Source organism: Hyalella azteca, unplaced genomic scaffold, assembly GCF_000764305.2.
Source record: "Hyalella azteca isolate HAZT.00-mixed unplaced genomic scaffold, Hazt_2.0.2 contig7147, whole genome shotgun sequence".
NCBI classification, from domain to species: Eukaryota; Metazoa; Arthropoda; class Malacostraca; order Amphipoda; family Hyalellidae; genus Hyalella; species Hyalella azteca.
Genome location: NW_025937277.1, coordinates 140176 through 165469, shown reverse-complemented (window position 1 = coordinate 165469; position 25294 = coordinate 140176). Strand labels below are relative to the sequence as shown.

Sequence of the window (25294 nt, the reverse complement as noted above, 5' to 3'; positions counted from 1 at the left end):
CGAAACTTTCTTCAAATGTACACCGAAATTTGTCATACCGAAGTATTTTTTTAACTCGTTCGCCACATCACGCACAACGATTCGTTAGGCTGTCTGCGTCACGTTTCGGGTCTCCATGCAGCCATGCATGCAATTTCTTTTTCCTTTTCAGGGTGAAGCTTATTTTTAAACGATTCAGCAGTGTACAGGCTCAACCAAAGTCAGTTTACTTGTAGTGTGCTGGTTATCTTGTTCAAATTCAACTTGTTCTTTTATAAACATATTCATTGGGGTTTCGATCATTATCTACGCTGTATAGTGTAATTATAATGTAAGTCATTACAGCGATTACGTTAACTCTTCTAAATATTTAGTCGGTAAAGATATCAGAACCCAAGGACCTACCATGCTCTACGTGCCTTTATTATATTTATTATTGTGAAAGTGAGAAGAGAACCATGGCTGCTACCGATTTCCGTTTTCAGCTCCGATGAGAATGAAATTCGAAGAAGTTACACGAAAAAATCGCACTAATTTTGTATCTACATACCATTCGCTTTACATGAAATTGGTAATGTTTTCATTTGCGCAGTCAGCTGTTTTATTTATTAAACTTCCTTCGTCTGCCCGAGCCCCGGTCGTGGATGACAAAAGTCGATAGTTGATAACCTTGAAGTATAGTTTAGGCGCCAGGAAACTTGTTCATATATAAAATTGATTGAATTGTTCGAAGTACGGTATGTTGTTAATTGTTACACGCATGACAAGAGACTAGGACAAATTTTTAACAGAATCCGGTATAATTAGTAATGCATGGAAGCTTGAAATTTCATCTTGCCAGTTGTGTTAAGTATTTTTTTGCTGCTGCCTCGTTGGCAATAATGTCTCCGGTTTATTATACTGTAAGCTATTTAGTATCAGAATTCTGTTATATGATAATTACATTTCATTATTTTTTATTTACTTATCGCGTAAAACTTTTGTTTTCTCGTATTTAATTGTGGTTTTATTACAATTATTGCATACATTAGTATTTATTTTGGTTTCTCATCGTGCATGGAACACCAGACCAAACTTTCAACTGTACACCCGAAATTTGTTAGGCCGAAGTAACTTTTTAACTCGCTCGCTCGCCACATCACGCACGACAATTCGATAGGCTGTCTGCGTCACGTTTCGGGCCCCCAGTCATGCATGCAATTTCTTTTTTCTCTTCGGGGTGAAATTCATCAAAATGATTCAGCAGTTTACAGGGTCAACCAAGGTCAGTTTGCTTGTAGTGCGCTGTTATATTGTTCAAATTCAACTTATTATTTTCTAAACATGTTTATTGGGGTTTCGATTCTTATCTACGCTGTATAGTGTAATTATGATGTAAGTCATTACAACATTTACGTTAACTCTTCTAAATATTTGATCGGTAAAGATATCAGAACCCAAGGACCTACCATGCTCCACGTGCCTTTATTTTATTTATTTTTGTGAAAATGAGAAGAGAACTGGCTGCTACTGATTTTAGTTTTCAGCTCCGATGAGAATGAAATTATGAGAAGTTACCCGAAAAAATCAAACTAATTTTGTATGTACGATTACGTATTCTAAAAAACGCGTTGCATTAGACTGATTAGAGTATGGTGAATTTGATCGTTGGATAGTCGTTATCTTTTCAAGGGTTGTTATACTTGTCGGCGATGCACAATAGCGGTCTGTCTTCCGTTCAAACTTTTGCTCTTCAAATACTTTATCTATTAATGAGTTATTTTTTTTTAGTTTTAATTTTGGTTTAGTCTGCTGAAGTTGTTTTGATTATATAACTAATGTTATCGGCCCGGGCTGCAAATATAGTTGTATCTCGGTATCCAGCATAGTTGTGCTTACTATTGCATACTTGTGCTCACTTGTGCTCATACTTGTGCTCACTATATTGCAGATCGCATAAAAAAGCTTTCGCTTTTATTATCTGGGATGCGGTACCATTTGATTTAATTAGGTATCTAAGTTTGGTATTAAAATTAGAAATTGCAAATATTTATGGGTGGCATGCATCAGACATATTTGTTTAAGAGCTCATGGCAGTTACTTTTTAAATTCGAATCGAAATCAATGAATAAAAGATTTAAAGATCACTCTATTTTGGCTGAAGGTCTAGCTCATTTGTAAGGAACTGCAAGCAACTGTCTGTTGGTTCTTCTCAAAATATTCTACGTTGTAAACACAATATCGAGCGGTGCCTCTCAAACGGGATCGATGTGTTGAGTTGGTTATTCTCGTTGAATGGTTTCAGCGAAGAAAGAAACCTTCTTGAGGTAATGCTGATAAGAGAACCCCCGTTTAGGCGGGAAAAGACCCGTTGTCACTTATTATTCTATTATTCATTATATAAACTGGAATAATGAGTTCCACTTATAAGTTCCAACTGAGTCTATTTTATCTGACATTATTTTCCTGTGTGGCTTCTAACTGTCCGGTTTTTTATCTTAATGAATTTCAAGCCTAATTTTTATGTACTTCTGCTCACTATGTTATTTTCTGTGCGAATGTGAGCAGCATTTCCTAATTTGAATGTTTACTGTTCATCGTCGATCGTCATATCTATCTCAATTTCTTATATTCTCAGTCTACCTAAATCGCAAGTTCACATGGAATTTAAAAGCAAACAAAATGCTAAGCAAATCCACCGTATCTATCTTGAAAACGTTTCGGAGTCCAGCTCCATCCTCAGTTCGACAATCTTAAGAAGAATACTATCATTTTATAATTCAATTCTAAATCAGACATTAAAACTCAAAAAATATAACTCAGTACTCACTGCAGTGAGTGACAGAGAGCGCATTTCTCAAAATCGACGAAAACGTGAAGTCACAGACAGACAGACAGACAGACAGACAGACGGACGAACAGACGGATGGACATGGACGAGCACGACATGGACGAGCACAATAGCGCCTTTTTCCATAAATGAGAAAATGTGCTAGAAAGACGAATTAAGCACAAAACAACCTTAAATCGAAAAAAAACAAGCACTCGCGGAACACAGAGTTACAGTATAAGAGACATAAAAAGATTAATCCATTAGAAAAAACACTTTAACATAAAAGCCTAGCGATTCACTATTTCATTCAATATTTTTGCATTTGCATTATAGTTATCAATCAGTTTTAATATGTCGAATAAGGGCGATAAATTTTTATGTAAGAAGGAAATTGCAACCATTCTGCTGTAAAGCAATAAATTTTTGGCACATTTTTCAGTGAGTGAGACCCATAAGGTACAGTTGCAACCAAACCCATCGTAACTTAAATACTTTGGCATACTATGATACTATACATAGTTTGAGGCGGACTCTTTATTATCACGCGGTCGATTTATTCAACTGAGAATTGAGAGGATAAACTCGCTTGATTGGCTACTCGGAAATTCAATTGAAGTTGAGTCAGCGTCTCGCATTTCTCATATGCATCGTGTATATATATACGAGCATATACGTATGAGCATAGTTCCTTTTCTTTGCGGCGTTTCTGGTGTCTTTTTTAATGCTTATTACTGTTTGTTCTACTGTTGATTTTATTGTAACTCTTCGATAGTTGTACGCAGGGCAAAAGGAAGGAACTTGGTTTAGTCATATTTAGTTGTAGTTTTCCAGTATAGGCCTTATGAAAACTTGGCTATATAACCATATGAGTACGCACATACATGTATTTTACTTGATTTTAATTGCCCTAGAACTTTCTTCGAACAAGCAAGCAAACGACCAAGAAAGGACTACGCACGAGGAAAATGAGATCAATAATATTCTACATAATATACTACAAAAAAGCTTGCCCAAAATGAAGTTTAGAGGATGCCAATTAAGAATACGTTAATTTCATGAACGTCGGCTAGCAAAGCAGTCAATAACTATACAGCCAATGAAGCTGCACTGAGCGATGCATACGAAGTCGGATCCTTGTAGAGTATCTATGCAGTATGCACAGGACACCAACTGAAGGCCATTCTCAATAAAAACTTCCTCTGCCTGTACAGAGACACTCGTCCTCTATAACTTTTACACGGTACGTAACTTCGTGCTCAGAATGCTGGCTTCTTAATGCTAATTTGTTAGCCCATATTCGTCCTAACAACCTCTAACCTTAACTTCGATTTGCCATCTTAGGTGCATTAGGTTAAATGCATTAATAGCGGATGGATGTATTCCGATTCAAGTATCGCTAATTTATTTTTTCAATATATAGTTTTCATCCGAGTTTGGAAGGATTAAAATTTCACATTCAATGAAGCATTGATGTTGTTGATGCGAGCAAAACAAATTAAACCGAACCATCAACCATCGAAAATATTCATTGATATCTTCTTATTCTAAGAGCAAAATGAACAGTAGTACGCTTATTTTACCCCACATTAACAAAGTTCGTCGACCAGTTCCATACTAGGCAATGTTGCATTCTAAGCGACCTACTCATTTGCAGAGTCATTTTCTGACACCAGTTTTTCTTTTAAGGGATTTCGCTGACCGGCTGTTAAATTGTGAGGGGAGTTCCATGATGCGTGTTTAAGTTAGCAGATAATTATCTTGTGTACACCCAATATTGGAGAATTTTTTGCTACTTTATAAAAATTAACTTATACGCAAATATTTGTTCTTATTGTGGCATTTGAAACCTTCTGTATGACCTCTGTTGGCCTTATCCGAGTCACTTTCTAAGCGTGCAGTTCAAACTGCAAACGTCGACTTGCAATTTTAAAGGCATCTCGCCCTCTCTGTGAAAGATGACCTTGCTCTCTTAGGCATCAATATTTATTTTGCCGTAAAATTCATACTACATTATCTTTACGCATCTTTGTCTAGTATTTTTAGTTTTAGTTAGTGTTGTTTGAAATATATTTTATATTTTTATGTGAAATTTTCACATTAGCGCCAACGAATAGAATATTATATTCACGTTCTGATGTTAATGTGTTTATAGTTGATTCGCTAATAAGAGATTTAAGAGGAAATCTTAATATTAGAGTATAGTTTATACTAATATTGTAGTAGAGTTTCGGCCAACACGAGTTCCAGGCAGCAACGGATGACTGTTGGTTCGGGTGAAGGCGAGACGCACGTTCCCTTATATAGTTTACAGAACGCGCAGTTAATTTTTCTATGCGCAGCCTAGAAATTGTCGCCAATAAGGGCTCGTTAAAACACTAGCTGCTATATACAGTACGTAGTGTGTATATGCTTCAAATGAAGCGTGATAGTTTTTCTGGTTTTGCGCTTCAATGACATTGCTTCATTCACACGCTTGATTGCCACCGAAATGACTGAGTCAGCAAATAACGGAAATAAGTCACTACTGGCAACTGGCTCCTTATTTGAATAAATAACCAGCTATTGAGAGCAACCTCTTGAGGATAATAATATTAAGAGACTTACCAAAGTATTGATGGAGCAAAAACGAAAAATGGTCAGAACCTGGAGTATGGCCCCACTGGGCGCCGCGGGCTGAACAGGCGCCGCGGATGGTCCGTAATTTAATTCCCTGACGATCGCTTGAGAGCGCCTATATATATGCACTCAGAGCAATACGTAGCACTGTCCAAATAGCCGTGCATTTTTTGCTCTTGTGTGGGCATCCTGACACGATTCCTTCCCAGAAAAGGGCATATCAGTGCTCCGTGGGACAGAAAAGGGCTTAGCAGAAAGTGTGTTTAGACTTGGACAATTTGACTCATTCATTTAAGTCTGGTGTACGTGTAAGGGAGGCGACCTTCACGCGGGCAGCTCCTGTGATTCCGGTGGCGTCGTCCATGTACACTCAGAGAAATGCGGAGACTTTGTCTAAATTGCGATGAAGTTTAATTCATATTCTCGATAATTCATATTACCTATAGCATTACATCCTCGAGCTGCGATAGGCGTAGGGAAGAAACGAATACCGTAAAATTTATTGATGTTTAACATGTATGCAATTTATCAAATCGAATAACGGCGTTTAATTGCTTTCTGATGCCACATAAGAGTTAATTTGCAGCAAAAATTTACTGTAATTTTATTAGTAACTCAATTACTGCGGTATACTTGAGAGTTGTAGTAAACTTATGCTGTAGTTCGCCGTACATTGTAATGTATAACTGCGAATCACGTATGAATTTTTCGATTGTTGTTAGCGGAACAGATGAATTTGTAAGTGCCTCCTGGTCTCTGACCATACAATTCTTGAAGGTTATGGATATACATACACGCGAATGTTCGAAATGGAAAAGATTATTGAATGATTATAATTTTTCTTCTCAAACTACTTCATTGTTTGTGTTCTACTGTGTGTAGTTGTCATTATTTAATTTAAATTAACGAAGTCGTAAAATTAATCATGTCGTTGGCAAATTTATTTTAAAAACTAAAATTGTAATGAATCACATGATTCCAGTCAACTACAATGTGAATTATAATATTGTATGATAATACTGTTTCATGTGTATATGCTGTTACTACTCAATATTTTATTATGATTACAAGTAACATGATAGTATTGTTTTCCTAAATATTCTAGAAGCTCAGCCAAGAGTTGTGATAGATCCTCGATCAGGATTGACCGCTACGTGAGCTAGTGCTTCAATAGTAGCTCATTGATTATTTCGAAGTAATTATTGTTCGGATTGGTGATATTGCCCTGATTTATTGTTTGTCATTCACCTGATGAAAATCTTCCTTTTAGGCGTATTTATCGAATTTCTTTGTGAATTTCCTCCTATTTGGTCCTGCGACAAATTTTTTATTCGTATATCCATGAAACAATGGCTCTGTGCGGTATTTGAATGTAATAATTTCTATTAATTGCGTTTATATAATTCTCAATGTATCGGTAGGATTCGGATCCCTGGAAACGTGTTTTACATGAAATATAACCTGCAATTTAACATTTTTCAAAATTATGTTAAATATATTATTGAATACATATATTCCTTAACTATTCAATTTTATTACACGATTTAAATTAATGTCAACAAATGGTGACAGAGTTCAGCGATGCCTGCGAGAGCGGCGATGACGGTGAGCGAGACCACAGAGCCTCTGACGGGGCAGGCGGGGATTCAGATTGGTGATATTGCAGTGATCATTGTTCAGATTGGTATATTGCAGTGATCATTGTTCAGATTGGTGATATTGCAGTGATCATTCTTCAGATTGGTATATTACTGTGATGTATTGAAAATTTTGATGATGATGAAAATTTTCCTTTACTCGTATTAGCTTATATTTATTTGCGATTTTCCTCCTATTTTGTCCTGTCAAAAAAATTTTCATATATTTACGAAATAATGGCTCTTTGCAGTATTTGGATGTAATAATATCTGTTGATAGCGTTTACATAATTCCCAATGTATCGGTAGGATTCGGATTCCTGGAATATAATTTTGCATGAAATAACACCTAAAATTAAACATGTTTAAAATTAAGCCAAATATATTATTGAAGAATTTTATGCCATAACTAATCAATTTAATTGCACGATTTAAATTGACATCACGATTTAATGTCAACAAATGGTGACAGAGTTCAGCGATGCCGGCGAGAGCGGCGATGACGGTGAGCGAGACCACAGAGCCTCTGACGGGGCAGGCGGGGGGCGGGGGCTCAGGAGACGATCGCGTCAAACTTAAAAAAGAACTCGGTCTCGTCGAGGGCGTGGCTATCATCATCGGGATCATCGTGGGTTCAGGTCTGTGAAGTTGTGAACTACTTTTATTGCATCCATTTCTTCGTGTTGATAGAAACTTTTTTTCATCATTCGTGCGAAATAGTCATTCCAAGTCTTTTTTAAAAAATATTTGTCCTGGCATGACACAGCTTTCGTATCAGGATTTTTACAGTTTTCTTGTTTATTTCATCTGTAAAAAATCTACTAGCAACTAAATCCATTAGTATCTAATCTCTTGTTCCCGTTTGAACTATCTCATTTTTTCTTGTTTATTTCATCTCCAAACAGTGTTTAATTACCGTCATTAGCGTTTCTTCTTCAATTACGTTTTTAATAATCACATTTTCTTATGTATACATCACTGCAAGTTTCTTTCTACCGTCATTAGTACCGTATCTCATTCCTGTCACCGTTTTAAACTACCTATCTCATTTTCTCTTGTTTATTTCATCTCCAAATAGTGTTTAATTACCATTATTAGTGTTTCTTCTTCAATTACGTTGTTAACTATGACATTTTTCTTGTCACGATGGCAGGCATCTTCGTATCGCCGAAGGGCGTGCTGGCGACGACGGGCAGCGTAGGCATGTCGCTGATCGTGTGGGTTGTGTGCGGGCTGTTGTCCATGGTGGGCGCCCTTTGTTATGCCGAGCTCGGCACCTCCATCCCCAAGTCCGGGGGGGACTATGCCTACATCAATGAGGGATTCGGCTCGCTTCCCGCATTCCTCTTTCTGTGGGACGCCAATCTTATTTTCGTGTCAGTTCAGCCCGCTCCATTATCTATTTATTTTACTATTAGTGACTTGTGTTGTTATAAAGCCGATTAGAGGAAGCTGTTATAGTTTCGTTTAATTTTTCGATATTATTTAATATTGAAATCTGATAGCTAGATGGCATATCATTTCATTCACATATCATTTTCAAATCTCTTTGTAAAATCTTTATGCGTTTCTACTTCTTTCGTGCTGAGTTTGTACTTTTAATGTTTAAGAAGAATGCCCCCTTTTATAGTATATTTCTGAAAATATGTTTTCTTAACATTTTTTGATGCTTCGACACAGATTTAATAATTAAGTGTAATGTTTAGCCTTATTTTATTGAAGTAATTGGTCACAGGCCTACGACAAACGCAATTATGGCGCTGACGTTCGCTAACTACGTGCTGCAGCCTTTCTTCCCAGGATGTGAAATGCCGGATAACGCGATCAGACTCATCGCTGCTCTCGCTATATGTGAGTAATTATATTAAATGAAAGACTATTCCTAAGTAATATCTTCTCATATCATGTTAGTCATCAGTGATTAATAACAACAGAAAATCTCTCTGTCCTTCTTTTTGCGTTTTACATTCAAGTTTCCTTCGAAAAAAAATTTGGTTTAATATGTATGAAATTACGCAGGAATACTCACAGCGGTTTATCCTTTCTGTGATTGCGTCCTATTAAATATTTTGATTATTTAATTGATATTTTTTCCTTCTGAAACTGAACAAAAAAATTCTTAAACTATGAACGAAAACATTATCTTCTAATATTCTGAACAGTGTTGCTATCCTTGCTTAGTTGCCGCCGCCCACGATTTGTGCAGATAAATTAATTAATTTAATTTAATTAATTAATTTAATTTAATTAATTAATTTAATTTAATTAATTAATTAAAAAAATAATTAAACTCCTTAATGAAATCCCTCCCTTAGGTTTGCTAACGTTCATCAATTCGTGGAACGTGCGCATCACCACGAAACTGCAGGACGTTTTCATGGTCACTAAAATCGCAGCTTTGCTCATGATCATCGTGGCTGGCATGATTCACCTGGGAAAAGGTGAGGAAAAATAATTCAACCTCATCAAATTTTCACATAGAAATCCCTGCATGTGAGTTGTCTTCACATTGTGTGCTATATGGTGCAACAGTATCGACATTTATGCCTCAAAGTGTGTTCTTTTACCCTTACACAATGCTGCCTCTAAATTTTCGGCATCATGCGTAGTATATTTTTACTGTGATGGTGACGAAATTTGGAACAGAGATGAATTGATGGTGATTTTGATGAAATACAGAATTGTTTATTGTTTGATGTGAACAAGCATACGAAGCCCCGTTTATTAAAGCTAGGAATCAATTTCGGCAGTGAGGTCACAAACGAAGGCTAAAAAAAAAGGAGCCACTCTCAAACGTATGGAATTGATAGGTAATGGATTTAATTTGCTATGAATTTTATTGCTTTGGGAGCATTGAAAATCATTACATTACTGAACAACTGCAACGTTGAAAGGGTCGTTTTTGATCTTCCAAATTACCGTTATTGATATTTTGAGCCAAAATTCTTCCTACCCTGTTTTCCCTATAAAAATGAATTAAGAGAAATATAGGTACTGGTTAATATACAGATAAATTAAATTATTTGTCCAAAAATGCCCGAAATTGACTTTAGTAACCTCTGAACATTCTGCTAGACAAAGCTGTAATTATAATGCTACTATAGATACTTTGCTAAAATATTTTAAAATTTTTTATTCATTTCCTTCTGCATTCATTATTATACTAATGTTGACAAGATCAATTTCTTTCTATTATCTTCGTTTTTTATATTAGCCCTTTCGTATCCATGCTTTATTTGCCAGTGGAAATGTACCGTACCAGGCGTACCTACTAATGTTATTTGAAATATCAAATTACACGGCCATCAATTCGCCTCTACTTGTCAGGCCACACGGAGAACTTTCAAGACGCGTTTAAAGGCACCACGACAGACCCCGGTCAGGTGGCGGTCTCGTTCTACAACGGCATCTACTCCTACGCCGGCTGGAACTACCTTAACTTTATGACCGAGGAACTTAAGAGTCCTTACAAGTAAGATCGTTTTAGATGTCTTGGTATAAATTGTATTTCATCGTTGGTATAATTTGTATTATTTCAGCCAATTATATGTTTGCTGTCAGTTTTGTACTGATGAGAAGTAGAAATGTAAGAATGTTTTAGAGAGCGTTAGAATCGAGTTAAGAGATTGCGGATAGTAATGAATAGTATGAGGTAATGTATAGTAACGCAGTGTAGGTAATGTGCCTCGCTCGTGAAACATACCCCGGTAAAAGGAAGGTTAATTGTTGCCCATTTATCAAGCCCTCGAAATATAACTGGTATTACGTTCTCGTGTGTCAAGTACAGTACCGTCTTAATGAGATGTGTGTGTAATAAAGTGTTTTAATTTGATCTTTTATTTCCTGAACACTAAAACTGTGGGCTGCTACTATACCCACGACATCGTAAACAAATTCGTACGTCGTTTGAACTTTGCTCGTGAATTTCTTCACTTTAAATTGCTCCACTTTATTTTGATCTGAGTCTTGTTTGTAAATTCTTCAACCAAACTTGCATCGTGATGAAATAAGTGAAGTGTTAAACGCTCCGAAAAACTTTAACTTTCCGAAATAAAAACTTAGAATTCAGACACCGAATTTAGTCTTATTGGCCTTTGTGTTACCTGCCTCCCGCCGCGCGCCCGATACCCGCCGGCCTGCTCGTTTTTCACAGACATAAGGTGATAAGATCCAGACATAAAGTGCTACTTCTGTTACCGGACATGTATTGGGTCTAGTAGAGAAGGTCCCACTATCAATTCCAAGAATTATTCAAGGACGTTTACGGTGTATTAGGTTCGCGTGTTGTGTGAGATCAGCGTTACAATAAAAGCTTCCTTGGATTTAAATGATCAAAGTGAATTCACGTATCGTGTAATATATTACTATATTTTATATAAACATTTAAAACTAATATTTTGGTTTTGAGTCAACTGTTTTGGTTAGTATTGATGCTGAAAATACATTTCACTTCTCGAAAAAATTATAGTTTAATGTTTACCAGTTCCTGCATTACTTACCAATATTTCTGAAGTACTCCAATTGTTCGCAACCAGCTTTTCATGATGAGAATAAAGTTTAAATTTGATAGAATCACTCACGGACAGGTTCATTCTAGGCATATTAGGTTGTAGTGTAAAACGGAACTATGATTTTATAACCGAGTTTCGCTGTTTTCTGCTTTTTTTTTATTAAGTTAGAACCTTCGATACGCAAGTTTTATTATCTTTGATAATTTTTGTGCTCGATAATTTTGTTCTCGAATTGTTAAGCCTTGTTTCTTATGCTTCAGAAATTTGCCGCGGGCCATCTACTTCTCGCTGCCGCTGGTGACGGTGATCTACGTGCTGGCCAATGTAGCCTACCTCGCCGTCCTCAGCCCCACGGAGATGCTCTCCTCCGACGCCATCGCTGTGGTTCGTTACTTCTATTTATGATATATACGATATATATAAACTTATTTATGATATGATATATACATATGTTTATGATATATGATATACTTGTTTCTTAACAATACTTGGGAACCAACTAGTAACTTGGCAAACAATACTCGTTTCCCTTTCCTAGTTCAAGCGATAACCTAACTTATTTAAACCCTTGTAAAGTAAATTTCAATGATTGGAATGGTAGTAAGTAATGAGATCAATGCTAGTATGTAATATGATCAGTTATAGTGGGTATTAAGATCACCGCTTGTGAGTAACGACATGAGTGCGAGTTAGTAGAGTTAGTAACGAGATGAGTTCTTTTGAGTATAATGAGATAAGTGCACGTAAGGAGACTGGTGCTAATGAGTAATGAGACTCGTGCCCCACAGACGTTCGCAAACGAGCTTTTCTCGCACGGCGCATGGCTCATGCCGCTGTTCGTGGCGCTGTCTGCGCTGGGCGGGCTCTCCGTGCACATCATGACGTCTTCTCGGTCAGTCTTTCGAAAACTCATTCTAATTGAAATTTATTCTTTACTTGTCACACTAAAAAAATATGGTTTTAGTTGAACTTTCCTAGTGAATTTATCGAATTTGTCGATCTTCATGGTTTTCTATTAAATAAAAAGATGTACATTTTTAGCGCATTTTTTCATTTATGGAAAAAAGTGCTCGCCATGTCCGTCCGTCCGTCTGTCCGTCTGTCTGTCCGTCCGTGACTTAACGTTTTCGTCGACGAGAAAATGCGCTCTCTGTCACTCACTTCAGTGAGTACTGAGTTATATTTTTTCCATGAGTGCCACTACTGGGATATTTTTTATTGAACGGCTAAATGCTTCATTTCTAAACGGTAGTGGTAGACAATTAAATACAAATTTTGCAGTGGTTTGAATTTGAATGGAACTAAAGTCTATGTTAATTGTACAAAATAGTTAAGCATTCTCTAAATTATTACAAGATACATGTACATTTCTGACCATTATATAGATGAGCACAGTTTCAGAGCACGTATCACGAGTATTAATTTTTATTTCATGCGAGGGTGTGAATGCGTTCAATTTATACATACACCGTTACTGCATCAATGGCATTGAAACTGATTTTAAGTGTTTGAACTGCGTAGTGTATCGCATTAATTAACATGAAGCATTGTTTTACTTTTCCATTTGACTTATGCGTGTTTAGTCTTCCCTTTTACAGATGGTCTCAGTTATAAAAAGTTCCAATTCTTGACAATTTTGTCTCAGTAATTTACGTTTTTGGTTCGTGACATTTGCTCGTTATTTCCAGGTTATGTTTTGTTGGCGCAAGACAAGGCCACTTCCCAGACTTTTTGGCGCTCATCAACTACCCTTGCCATACTCCGGCCACGTCTCTTATATTCCTGGTATATTATACAATATATATAATATTGTTATAGGATATAGTAATCAAAGATCAGGAATAATTAATTGATATTAGATTTATCATCTACTGTACCGTTCTCACCTCATATTCTTGGTCATTTTTAACAAACTGAGAACATCTTCGGTAATCAATAATTGATATTGATTTATCATCTTCTGCACCGTTCTCACGTTTCGTATTTGAAGAACATTTAGGGACAGCGTAAACTAAAATAAATTTCACCAATTACAGTTATTGTACAATTCGTTTTTTATATTCCTTTTGAATACAATCACATCAAGTGGGTTCATTAAATGCTCTGTTATTTATCATCTGTTCTACCGTTGTCGCTTTTAGCTCTCTTTTACAACACTTCTCTTTAACTTCACTTCTTGTTGTTTGTCTGTCTCTCTCTGTCTGTCTGCTACAAATCTTATATTCGAAATTTAACACACTTCTACTTATCCTATCGATCTGTAATTTTGCACACTTGCGTAAAGTTGGAGACAATGCATGAATCAAATGACATAATAAATAACTTTAAAAATAGTTTTTTTTAATATTAAAAAACTGAAAAAATAATTTTGTCAGCTACAAATCTTATAATTGATATTTGTCACACTTTTACATGTCCAATTGATCTGAAATTTTGCACACTTGCGTGAAGTTAGAGGCAATGTATGAATCAATTGACAGAATAAACAATTTTGAAAAAAATTTAAATATTACAAAAATTTGAAAGGTAATTTTTTTAATATTCGAAAATAAAATTATAAATTCATTGTACATCTGTAACATTGGAAACACTGGATTCTTTAGAAGTGTTGTCTTTGAAAAGTAATTTTTAAACGTATATTATTATTCCATTATTATCAGATGGAAACTAATCAAATAATTGTTTCACCAATCGCATTTAATGAGTCGCTGCAGAGCTGTAGTACAGTAGACCTGTGCGCGCACCGAAGTGATGCAACTTTCTGTTTCCAGCGCTCAGAGCCATCTCTATTCATTGTTTTATAGTATTTTGTTTGTCAGTTCAGAGCTACAACTATACATAAAAGGAGCTCAGTAATTTGAACTTGCCTCTGATTCAAACTATTTACATGATGACGTTCAATAATGATCTTGAATGCGAGTTGAGAGCACCATTACCACTGTTGCCCATGATTCGCTTGAGTCGTTATACCGTATAATCAACTACAACTTGAATTTATCCATTACCAGTGATTTAAAAAAATCGTCTGAAAAATTAGTACGAGATATGATAATAATCCGCGTAATGAAATTTTATTCGAATATTGTTAGGGGCTGGATAAGCAGACATTTTACTGTGCAGGGCCTGCTGTCGCTAGCCTACCTGTCGACGACCAACATCTACACACTCATTGAGTACGCGAGCTTCGTCGAGAGTATGTTTATATTGACGAGCATCGCCAGCCTACTCTACATGCGCTGGAAAAAGCCCGACATGGAGAGACCTATCAAGGTGAGAAAATTTTGTTTGAAGGTGGGAAGATTCGAGTAAGAATGAATAACATTTATTAGATGTTCTCAAGGAAATATTCTCGTTGATATTTGAGTTCCTAATGGTGAGATCTGTCAAGGTGAGAAATTTTTGTTAGCAAGTGGGATAATTAGATTGAGAATGAATAACCTTTATTAGCTGTTCTTAAGGAAATATACTTGTTGATATTTGAGTCCCTCATGGAGAGAGACATATCAAGGTGAGAATCTTTGGCCCAAAAGTGGGAAGATTCAAGTGAGAATTGATGACCAATTTATCTGTTCTGTTGCAAAGAAATTGATTAATATTTGTGTCCCTTGAGGCACTAGAATAATGTTTCCAGTCCAAAGTCTTTAAAACTTCCTATTTTGTTCCTGTTGTCATGCCTTACCGCTCTGTATATTATCGTAGATATGTGAGTTACTGAACAAGTAAGCCTAGTCACTCACATTCCTATTCAGATAAACCTGGTGATCCCGATCGTGTTCCTGCTGGTGTGCGGGTTCCTTGTTTTCCTGCCGATCTACGTGCGGCCGTGGGAGGTGGGCATGGGGCTCTTCATCACCGCGACGGGAGTGCCCGCGTACCTCGTCGGCGTGCGGTGGAAAAACAAACCTGCGGCCTTCACGCGCTTCAGTGGTAGGTTCTTTGACGGACTTTTCTAGTATCAGCGTGGGTGCTTGGACAAAATTTTGTGGTATCAGCGTGGGTGCTTGGAAAAAATTTTGTGGTATCAGCGTGGGTGCTTGGAAAAAATTTTGGGGCATCAGCGTGGGTTCTTTAACACTGTTATGGGATCAGCGTGGTTTTTTGAGACTTTTATGGAGTTCGGTTCTCACAGACGTTAGAGTGATTGTTTATTCAAGGCTTTTTCTACAGGCTACATTTTATTTTTCAAACTAGTCTTGGGAATATGAAAATTGTGTGCCATTGTCATTGTAGATTTATTGTTTGGCTAACACCTGTCTTTAATATCAATCTAATTTGACTTTGAGGATGGATTTGACTTAGAATTTTTTGGAATGGACGGATCAAAATAAATTGTTCCTATGATCCCTTAATGCTGAAAGAGTTTGTCAATGTTTTAACATTTTTTAACAATGTCAAGTTTTACATCTTATATCCTCGACATTTGTTTCATTTTACGTGACAAGAAAATTTTCTCGGATGTGAATGTTTTTGTTGCTGAATTTGATTTTAAAAATCAACTACAGTACTTCATATGCAGAAAAAATTTCGCTTCGAATAGTACAGATTGTGATTTATTTTTCAGAAAAATTGACGCGTGGCATTCAAATCCTGACGTTGTCAGTGAAAGAAGACAAGATACTCTAGAGTTCTACCTCCGTGACTGGAAAAAGAGAGCGTGAAGGTGCGTGTGTACGGGGCAGCTGTGGGCGCCACAAGATCTAGCGAGCAGTAAGCTCATTAGTTTCATCGTTTGAAAAACTAACTGTCGCCCGTTCAAGTGATAATGAATATTTATCTGAATTTAGTATTCTCGTCTATAGCAATATTTTATCGAAATTTAGTACGTTTTTATTTATTTCAATCACAATTTTACTTGACGTTGAACAAGTTTGTATAAGGTTCATTTCTAAATTTGAAACTTCTTTGATATCTATCAATTTATATTGCAACGAGTAAGACTCGTTTATAAGTATTTACTCGTTAGACTCGTTCTAAGTGTTGTTATCCACTAATGATTGATTGGCGATCTTCACGAATGAATCGTGAAATTGGGGTATCTGGTATGCGAATAAATAAAGCTAAAGACTGAAATTAATACCTAACCTGTCTTTTTGTAGACCTAAAGACACTCAGTATGCTGAAAGGCATAAAGGGTTTCGTATTATAGCTTTGTGGCCGGTAAACTGGTGACAGTCACTTGCTGCCGCAAATTGCCCCCGAGTACACGCACCTTAACTTAGTTGGCCTTCATGAAAAGGCACTGGACGAAAGTTTGTGCTGTGCTGGTCACTGTGTTCTGGTCAACGTGACATCTCAAGAGATGCGGGTATAACTAGAATCTACGCGTTTTGATTACATTTTTTATATCTCTGGAGACGAGCTCACTGGTTACATTGCCTTTACACCTTGCCTTAAATGGTGACGTGAAGCGCCTTGCCTGTACGTGACTATTTCGCTGCTATTATTAGTTTATCAATCATTCGTGACGCGAAATCTAGGAGTTTTAATTATATTTTTCGTGATATTTTATGCTACTTATTTTGAACATTGAACGACCATTCATTATGGCTGATTTAATATCAGTATTTACTGAAGCCAATTTTAAATTCACCTTAAATTCATTTTCTCCAAAAGTTATCGGATACATCGCGAAGAATATTTTCTCATAAATTCCGATTTCATTTACCTCTTCATGTACTGCTAATATATTCAAATTGTAAAAAACTTCACGTGAAAAGCTGCACATTTTTTATTCGATGCCGTTTTGTCTTGATGAAATGACTTTTTTTTAAATTTGAATTTATTTACAGACACGAGCAGTTCACGTCATCAATAGAAACTCCTAGCGCTTTTGCTTTTTCGTTAAACTGCAGTATGAATGTTGCTCGTTATATTTTTATCGTATCTTATTTATATAGAAATCTTTCGAAATCATAAGAGCTTCTTAGATGGGGCTCAATTATTTTAGATTTTATACTTTTTTATGACCCATGCTTCGCTCAGATGCAAGCGAAAAATTCCTGAAGTAGCAATTCATAAAAACAGAGAACTTAGAACTTGTATCCAACTGCTTCTGCCCGATAAATTGAAATGGATTTATACCTTTATAAATTACCTCCATTTCTCTATAACTTTATTAATTTATTGTACCGGCTTAAATCGTTCGGTATTGACATGCAGGTACATTTACGTTTCAAATTTGAGCCTTAATAAGCCGTTGCACCATGTACATCACGTAGGGACTTTATTACATTCAGATTATCCTGCCGTTGGACTCGATAGATTGTAAAGAACTGTGGCCGCAGTTTCGTGTGATGTGATCATAAGTTTACCAATGGTTGTGGATCCAGACCAGACTTCAGAAAATGACAGCAGGTCTAGTTTAAGATTTCAATTATATGCTACTCAATGTACGATGTCACAATCCTACTCGAGCATCGGTTTGAACAATGTCCAGTTAGTGCCTGTGTCTTGTACCATCAATTGTTCTGCAGTCTTGTTTGTTACTTTAGCCTAGCTTCGTCATTACGGTTTAGAAAACAACTTTGATTTATTATTTAAATTGTGACCTTTTTTCGGACGAGTTAGGTAATTTGATTCCTTGTTATTATGTTATGTCCATTGCAATGATGATGTTGCGCTCTCCTTGCTTAGATCCACTTTTCTTGTTCAGTATGAACCTCAGTTAAATGATGTTATTCTTGGATGAACTTCATAAGACGACACTTTCTCAATAATTGAATAGTAAATAGCTTTTATTAGCGGGCTGAAATTAAAAAAAAACTTGAAATAAGCGTAGCCCGTCGAAACATAATGACGTACTGAATCGTTAGCTCTGATCTTTGCAAGGTGCTCATGAAACACTCGGCAAAATGGACCTACTTTCTTTAGTCGCAGCAAACTAATAAATGCTTGAGAACATATTGATACTTGAACTCAGAGATCTTGAGATGCTCACTGTCAACGTGTAAAATGCCTATTGGCTCTTCTTCTGTGCTTCCTTTCACGATGTATGCTAGACAGTAATGACTTGACTGATGTTTTGCATCTTGTTTCTAATTAATCTTCGATTGCTTTGCGCTTTAAATATTGAATTGATTAATGTCTGTATTCGTCGTAATCAAGTATCGCAGCTTCCCACATTTTCTTAGTGTTCATCTTTGCGTGGTTTTAAGTAAAGACGGGATGGTTTTATTTAGATAGAAAATAATCTATCTTGTAGTAGGTTGTTATAAAATTGTTCGATCTTTCTTTCAATACTATTTTGAGAAACTGGAGCTTTGGAACGTGCGTTTCGTTATTCTAGTTTAAGGAAAAGTGTATGTGATATGGATTCCTATTTTTAATTTGCTCACTGCTGGTTAACTTTTAATCTCCTTATTTTTAATTATGTTTAGATATTTCTTAAGTAGTAAGAGATAAAATTGAGTTGATCTGTTTGGGTTGAGCAACGAAACGAAGTAAATCATTAGTTTGTTTCTAGTCTTGACTATTCCATTTTGGATTTTCTCATTGAAAATAGCAACTTTTAGGTTCAAATTTATTAATTATTAGGTAAAGGTTACGAATAAAAATCGGGTGCCTCAGTCTTCACGATTGACATTTGTAACTCAACTGTAATATAAAGTAACAGATTCTCGAACGTGAGCGTAAAGAGGGTAACTTGTTGCAGACACTACATCTGGTGTCATTTCTGGCCTCATGCCTGAGCTAACTTGCCGGTAGTAGAGGCGGCACTTATGGCTGCCACAAGTTGCTCCGTGTGTTATCCTTATTGCGAGTTTTTAATCATGATTAGAATAAGCTGGCGTTAGTGGTTCTCTATAGCAGAACGTGTTCATCAGGTTCCTTGTACAGTTAATAACATAGTCAACATTTGTCGTGTGAGGCCTCTGGTTGCAGACCGTCATTTTACAGCGGTTTGTGACACTACTTTTATAAACAAATGATGTTGTCTCGTATGCCTGCTGTTAACTTTAAATTTGATATATACGAATGGATTTGTCATTACCTCCAAATGGGAAATATGGCAGTGAGTTACTTGCATTCACAATAGATTGGCAAGCTTACAAGTGAACTTGGGCAAGCATTTTTTCATTTGAACGTTTCCTCGGCTCATTTGTTTGTCTCGTCATCATTTTGAATTCTGAGGAAAACATTTTACGGCCGTTTCTACTTTAACTGTCAACCCAATGTTCAGATTTCCATCTAAAAGAAATTGAAACCCATTATTGTTAGTACTCTTTTTTTGAAGTAAATAATATCGCGTTACATTAATATCACATGGACGGGCACTTTGCTAAAGTACAAATAAACTGCCGACCCTTCTACAATAAGAAAACTTTGAGGGTGGCTTGTAACATCAACATTATATTCTTTCAAATGCGCCCAGTCAATCAGATCGACGTACCTAATTAGCAGAAAAACTACGGTTGAACTACAATTAAAACTCGATCATCATGAAATATTGTGGATAAAAATATTGCGGTTACGATGAGTAATCTAAGATCAGTTAATGCGGAACAAAAGAGCAGGATTCAGTCACTATTCATAGTGGCACAAATCAATTACTGGAAAGGATTATGTAAGATATTGTATAATTACCGCCGTCAGCTTGGGCAGACAACGGTGGATGCCCCAAAAAGAGTGTCATCAGGTATGTAATTACATTCTTATAATAAGAAACACAATGCATAAAGAACTGAAAAATTATTCACAAGGAAGAGTGATTGACAATAACCTTTTCCAATGAGCATTTCCTGTAGATGAATTCCTAATAAAAAATTTTCATAGACTCACAACATTTAGGCCATAACATTACAGAACCTGCGACTAGTTCAGTTGAAACATTCACTAGTGCAAAAAATCAGGTTCGTCCATGCACACGATCATAATTCACATTTACCGTATGCGGGCCCGATCGAAAGGTAATGAGTAATACTGAGGTATATCGGCAGCATAAGGAAGCAAAGATGCAAGAGGGTGCTCAGTGATAAATGGATTAAAGTTAATAAAATTAAATTTCATGAATACTTGGGTACGAAAATTTAGATGTCCTTCAATGCCGTCACGAGTCATAGCTCCTTACTTGAATAAAACAACCAAGTATTTTTGATCGATCGTTCCCTAGGCGGTAACGAGGTGACCCACGATGCTGGCCGCGACAGCGAACGCGACCACCGCATGATGAGTGTACGGCACCGAGCCGTCGTTGCAATAATCAGTGGAGCAATAACAGCGAGTTGTGTTGATGCGGGAATCTTCTTGTCTAGTGATGGCGTAGCAGCCGTCAGCAAGGGGCTGGTTCTTGGCCACGTAAATCTGACCACCGCACATCCTGTTCTCCACAACGGCGCCTGTGATGGAACAAGTCAAGTTAGTGACATTTTAGCGATGCGAAAACTATGAACTCAATGATACGTGTAATAACCCTAATGGAAGAAATTTTGAAGTGATATTTATTAGTTATTCGTACAATATTTAGGAGTCAAGTGCTTCGTACAACAGGTACTTGTGAACAATTTCGACATTTACCGATTTGATGGCAGCGTGTCGTCTACGCTCAGCATAGCACACTCAGCAGGTATGGTTAGAATTAAGTGCCTTAACGACTTAGAAGCTATTCCCGATAGTGTACTGCGACACCTAACCTCCTAACCCAACGTTCCGTGACATCGAGCGACGTCACGCCAGCACCCTTATCAATAACGTTTCATCGTCATGCAGCTCTTACCGCTCATACTAGATATGTGACAGAAGATTCGGTTTGCCTTCTTTTATCTTTGCAGTGAACTATTGCTACTGACTTTAGGAAACAGTGTCCCGAACTCCATTTCGAGAACGAACGTAAAATAAAGATTGGTGTAGTAATAATTTGGTTACGACTCTCACAGTGCTTTATGGAAAACGATGGAAATAACTGGGGACTGATTCGTTGCAATCACCTGTCACGGCGCTCACTGTGCGCTCCATGATACAGTGCGTAGTGCCGGGGTCGCATTCCGTCCAGCGCGTCGCGTCACGAAGATCAAAACTGAAGCATTGGTCCTTGACGCTGCATGAGTAGCACCACAGAGAGTAGGCGCGGCAAGCTGGAAAGAGATGCCTTCAAGATTAAAAAAGATAACCTGAAACAAATTGTTTATACGCAGATAATTGATTAAAGTAATTAAAGTAGTGACTTAGGCAGTGTTCTTAAATATCTTTAAATGTATTAAATAAAATTACGACGTCAGTTCATTGGAGTTTCGAACTAAAAAATTGCCGAAAAATCATAGCAAACATTTGTCATGTCTCACACAACTAAGTACAAGTTAACTTAGTACTACATCACAAATTTCAATTCAGACCTCACACAGGAGCTCGTTCAGTCTCCATGGTTATCTAGTATGCCAAGACAGGAAAGAGACGAAGAATTGCAAGTAAACATAACTTACTGTCACGGCATCACGCATGGACATGATTTATAGACAATGACTCACGCACTAAATGACGATGACACCATCGTTAGCATATGACAATTAGTAGAGTAGCTACATACGATAATACAAGATGTTTCGTGGATGCAAATTTGACGATAGCGAGTAAACTAAACAAAGTAGTGGGCTCCGCTAAATATCACTCGGAACGAAACTGCTCAGAGCAAGCACTAGAAGATTAATCGCAACCAAAGTCATCAAAGCGAGAGCAAACACATCGGCTCTCGCAAGGCTTGGCAAACGCACAACTCTCTTTTTTTCCTACAAGCGGCTTTAAATCACGCACACGGCACCAACTTATTCCAAGCCAACCAACCATGAGTTGCACACTCGACGCTGCTGCACGAAATAAGTGGATTACACTCATGATAAGTCTTGCACGATAAGTGTCATGAGAGTTTGGGCATCTAATGCACGTCTTCTAAATGTTAGCCGAGTGCACCGTAAAAATGGACCTTAGAGAATTCATTAGCGGCAAAATGATATAAAATTGGAGTTTAAATCAAATTTGCGCTCATCATTAGATTTAGTTGCCTGAAGAAGTGACACGACTATTCTGAGAACCATTGATATGAACACGTCCGTGCCTATGTTCAGGACATGACGTCAGCGAAGAAAAATGGAAGGTGAGGTTGACTAACTACCTACCTATATTCCACTAGCAAAATAACAGGATGGCTAGGCCAACAAATACAGTAGACAGGACGTGCTTAACCACAAGAAGTAAAAGCTGCTTGTTCACACACAGCAAGTATGCACTCATTATCACGACAGACGTCAATCTGTTAGTCGGTGAAACGGCCACCAGATGGTAACCTCCTGACTAAGCTCTCGGCGCATCGAAGAGTGTTTTGAGAGCGAACGATTACCAAGCAAATGCAGTTATGCGAAGTGGTAAACGGAAACAGTCTTCCCAAATTATAATAAATTACATTTCTGCGTTCTTAATTTTTAGTTGATAGAACGTTAAAATAAAATGTACAATATACAGAGGAATTTAGCATGTAGGATAGCTTCGTGTAAGCTGTAAGCGAACTCGACGTAACATGACCAAATGTCAATTTCAGCTTTTGTAGTACAAGTGACCAATAGACCAATAATAATGTTTTTTTTTGTTGTTGTAGCACCGATGAACATAAGCAAGTCATCATAATGCATGGCAGAACGCGGACATTGGCAGAAACAGGATAAGGCTATAATCATACTTCTGTTCAGGTATGAGGCTAGCATTAAGAAAAGGAGACCTGTATGATCACGCCAAATTTCAAAATAATGATTCATAATTAAACTTATAAAACTCCAGTACACGTGCAGCTAGAATTTTCGGTGATTCATAATATCACTAACAATTACCAACGATGTTGCAATGTTACTACTACAAGCGATGCTGCAATTAATAAAAAAAAACTCACCAGACACTTGAAGTACGTAGATATTAATATATTATATACTTTTTATTGGTTGACTCATTGTGAAACAGCGCTAAAATGAGGCGATAGGTAAACATAATAACCAATATAAAAATTTTACTAAAAGGGCACCCAGGTTAACCCGCTGCCGCTTGAAAGATGCACGATACTGTTAAATGCACCTTACAGCCAGATACGTATAGACAAACGAGTTGTTAAAATGCGATAGAATCAATCATGGGTCATGGCTAGCTCACAAGGCAGACAAGAAGGCGTTAACCACGTCAAAACTAATATTAATTTTATTTCTGAATTATGAAAGAGACCATTCTAATTTGTCGCATAATATTTGAATTCAATAAACATAAGCGCAACGAGTTCCTACGCGGGCCATCATGCACTCAACCACTAAGGTCATCCTCTCTCATCGTTCGGCACGCGCCAGTCGCAACTCCCGGAACTGAGGAGAGCTATAATTTAAGATGCTGCCCACTAATTTTCTCGCCACATGGTCTCGAATAAAAGAAACGTTTCGCATTAGTCCCTGAATTAACTATGAGAATTTGATGCAACACAGCATTTAAAAAATTGTGATAGGTAGGAGACAGAAATACGATAAATCAAGTCAATTTGATAATAATAGTTAATTCAACATTGTTTGTCAAATTTCAAGGCAGCGACAGGCTACTAAGTGAAGCATTACATGGACAAGATCATTCATTTATCATACGGTTACAACGTGGGTGACCAAGTTGAATTATTTTTATTTATTAGAATCTGAACTTTCTATCATCGTGATTCGGAATAACTGCGTCATATACACGACATATGAATTCGTAGCCATGAGTTCTTGGCAAAAATACTGAATTTAAAACATTAGCAACCTAAACTATTCCTTATGTCACTCATGATAAAAGGAGTTACCGAGAGAATTAGCAGGCATCTCAAGGGTGTCGAGCGTAGGCAGTGGGTGTCAAAGCAGGCAAAAATAACTCAACAAATATTTTAATATATCATTCACAGTGGGTCTCTATAATATATGATAAGCGTGGGAAGAGGGAAATAAAATTAAAAGACTCTAGCCTAAAACCTCCAGCAACTTATCCTGAGGTTGAGTTATCATATTTACAATACATACCGTACGTATACCGTACGTATACGTATACATACCGTACCGTATAAATAATTCACCAATTTCCCGATGTCAAGTCAGGCGTTTCTTCGATAAGACACAATTTCAAACAAAGCCATATATAATTTAAATACCTAAATTTAAATATCGTTATACAAGGTTTAAAAATTAATATAGTACGGTAAACAACCGTAGTACCTAGTATATGTAATATTATGTGTTCAAGTTTTTGTATGCAAGCCGCAGAAAGGTAGGACCAAGAAGTTCACCGCAATAATCACTTAATAGAATTCTTGATCCTGTATAATTCCTATGTCACTCGATCAGAATTCAGAAGGTCCACTCAATCTAGGAATTTATTTGAATGAACCGAAGGGCATGTTGGAGCTGCACTCGTAAATGCGCCCGTACCCGGTGTTATCAAACCTTTATGCTACCAGCTAGGTTTTTGATAAGGAACGTAGGGTAGTGTAGTTTCGAGAGGACAAGCTGGATGAAACGGTAAACTTCTGACGAGAGTTAAAGCATTGTTTGTAAGAAATATTGTTACTCACTTCCAGCAATGATCAGTAGAAACAGGAAGTGAGGTACTTCCATCGTTTTATCCTTCAACTCAATGTTTAAGCATCAGTCAGATAATGACGTTCAACTACATAGGTAAAACCTGTATGTTAATGAATGGATACCAAGAACTACGTACGACCACTATACACCTTGGCAGCTGACGAGCCACTGACGTAC

The 25294-nt window shown here is 37.0% G+C and overlaps 2 protein-coding genes across 2 annotated transcripts in view; one reads left to right on the top strand and one right to left on the bottom strand.

The window, feature by feature from the left end:
• LOC108680767 (Y+L amino acid transporter 2-like) overlaps positions 1-19530 on the top strand; it is a 24048-nt gene extending 4518 nt beyond the window's left edge. Inside the window, exons 2-12 of the mRNA XM_018169664.2 lie at positions 7517-7682; positions 8198-8420; positions 8780-8895; positions 9360-9485; positions 10372-10516; positions 11816-11939; positions 12344-12447; positions 13244-13340; positions 14676-14825; positions 15305-15482; positions 16117-19530. Coding sequence (XP_018025153.1) covers positions 7526-7682; positions 8198-8420; positions 8780-8895; positions 9360-9485; positions 10372-10516; positions 11816-11939; positions 12344-12447; positions 13244-13340; positions 14676-14825; positions 15305-15482; positions 16117-16178 — 1482 coding nt within the window. The 5' untranslated portion in view covers positions 7517-7525 and the 3' untranslated portion in view covers positions 16179-19530. The remainder of the gene's footprint in view (positions 1-7516; positions 7683-8197; positions 8421-8779; positions 8896-9359; positions 9486-10371; positions 10517-11815; positions 11940-12343; positions 12448-13243; positions 13341-14675; positions 14826-15304; positions 15483-16116) is intronic.
• Positions 19118-25294, bottom strand: LOC108680768. Its single transcript, XM_018169665.2, has 3 exons — positions 25108-25294; positions 21479-21625; positions 19118-20890 (listed from the first exon to the last, which is right to left on the bottom strand). The coding sequence occupies exons 1-3, from the start codon at positions 25148-25150 to the stop codon at positions 20661-20663; spliced, it is 420 nt and encodes a 139-aa protein (XP_018025154.1). The 5' UTR covers positions 25151-25294; the 3' UTR covers positions 19118-20660.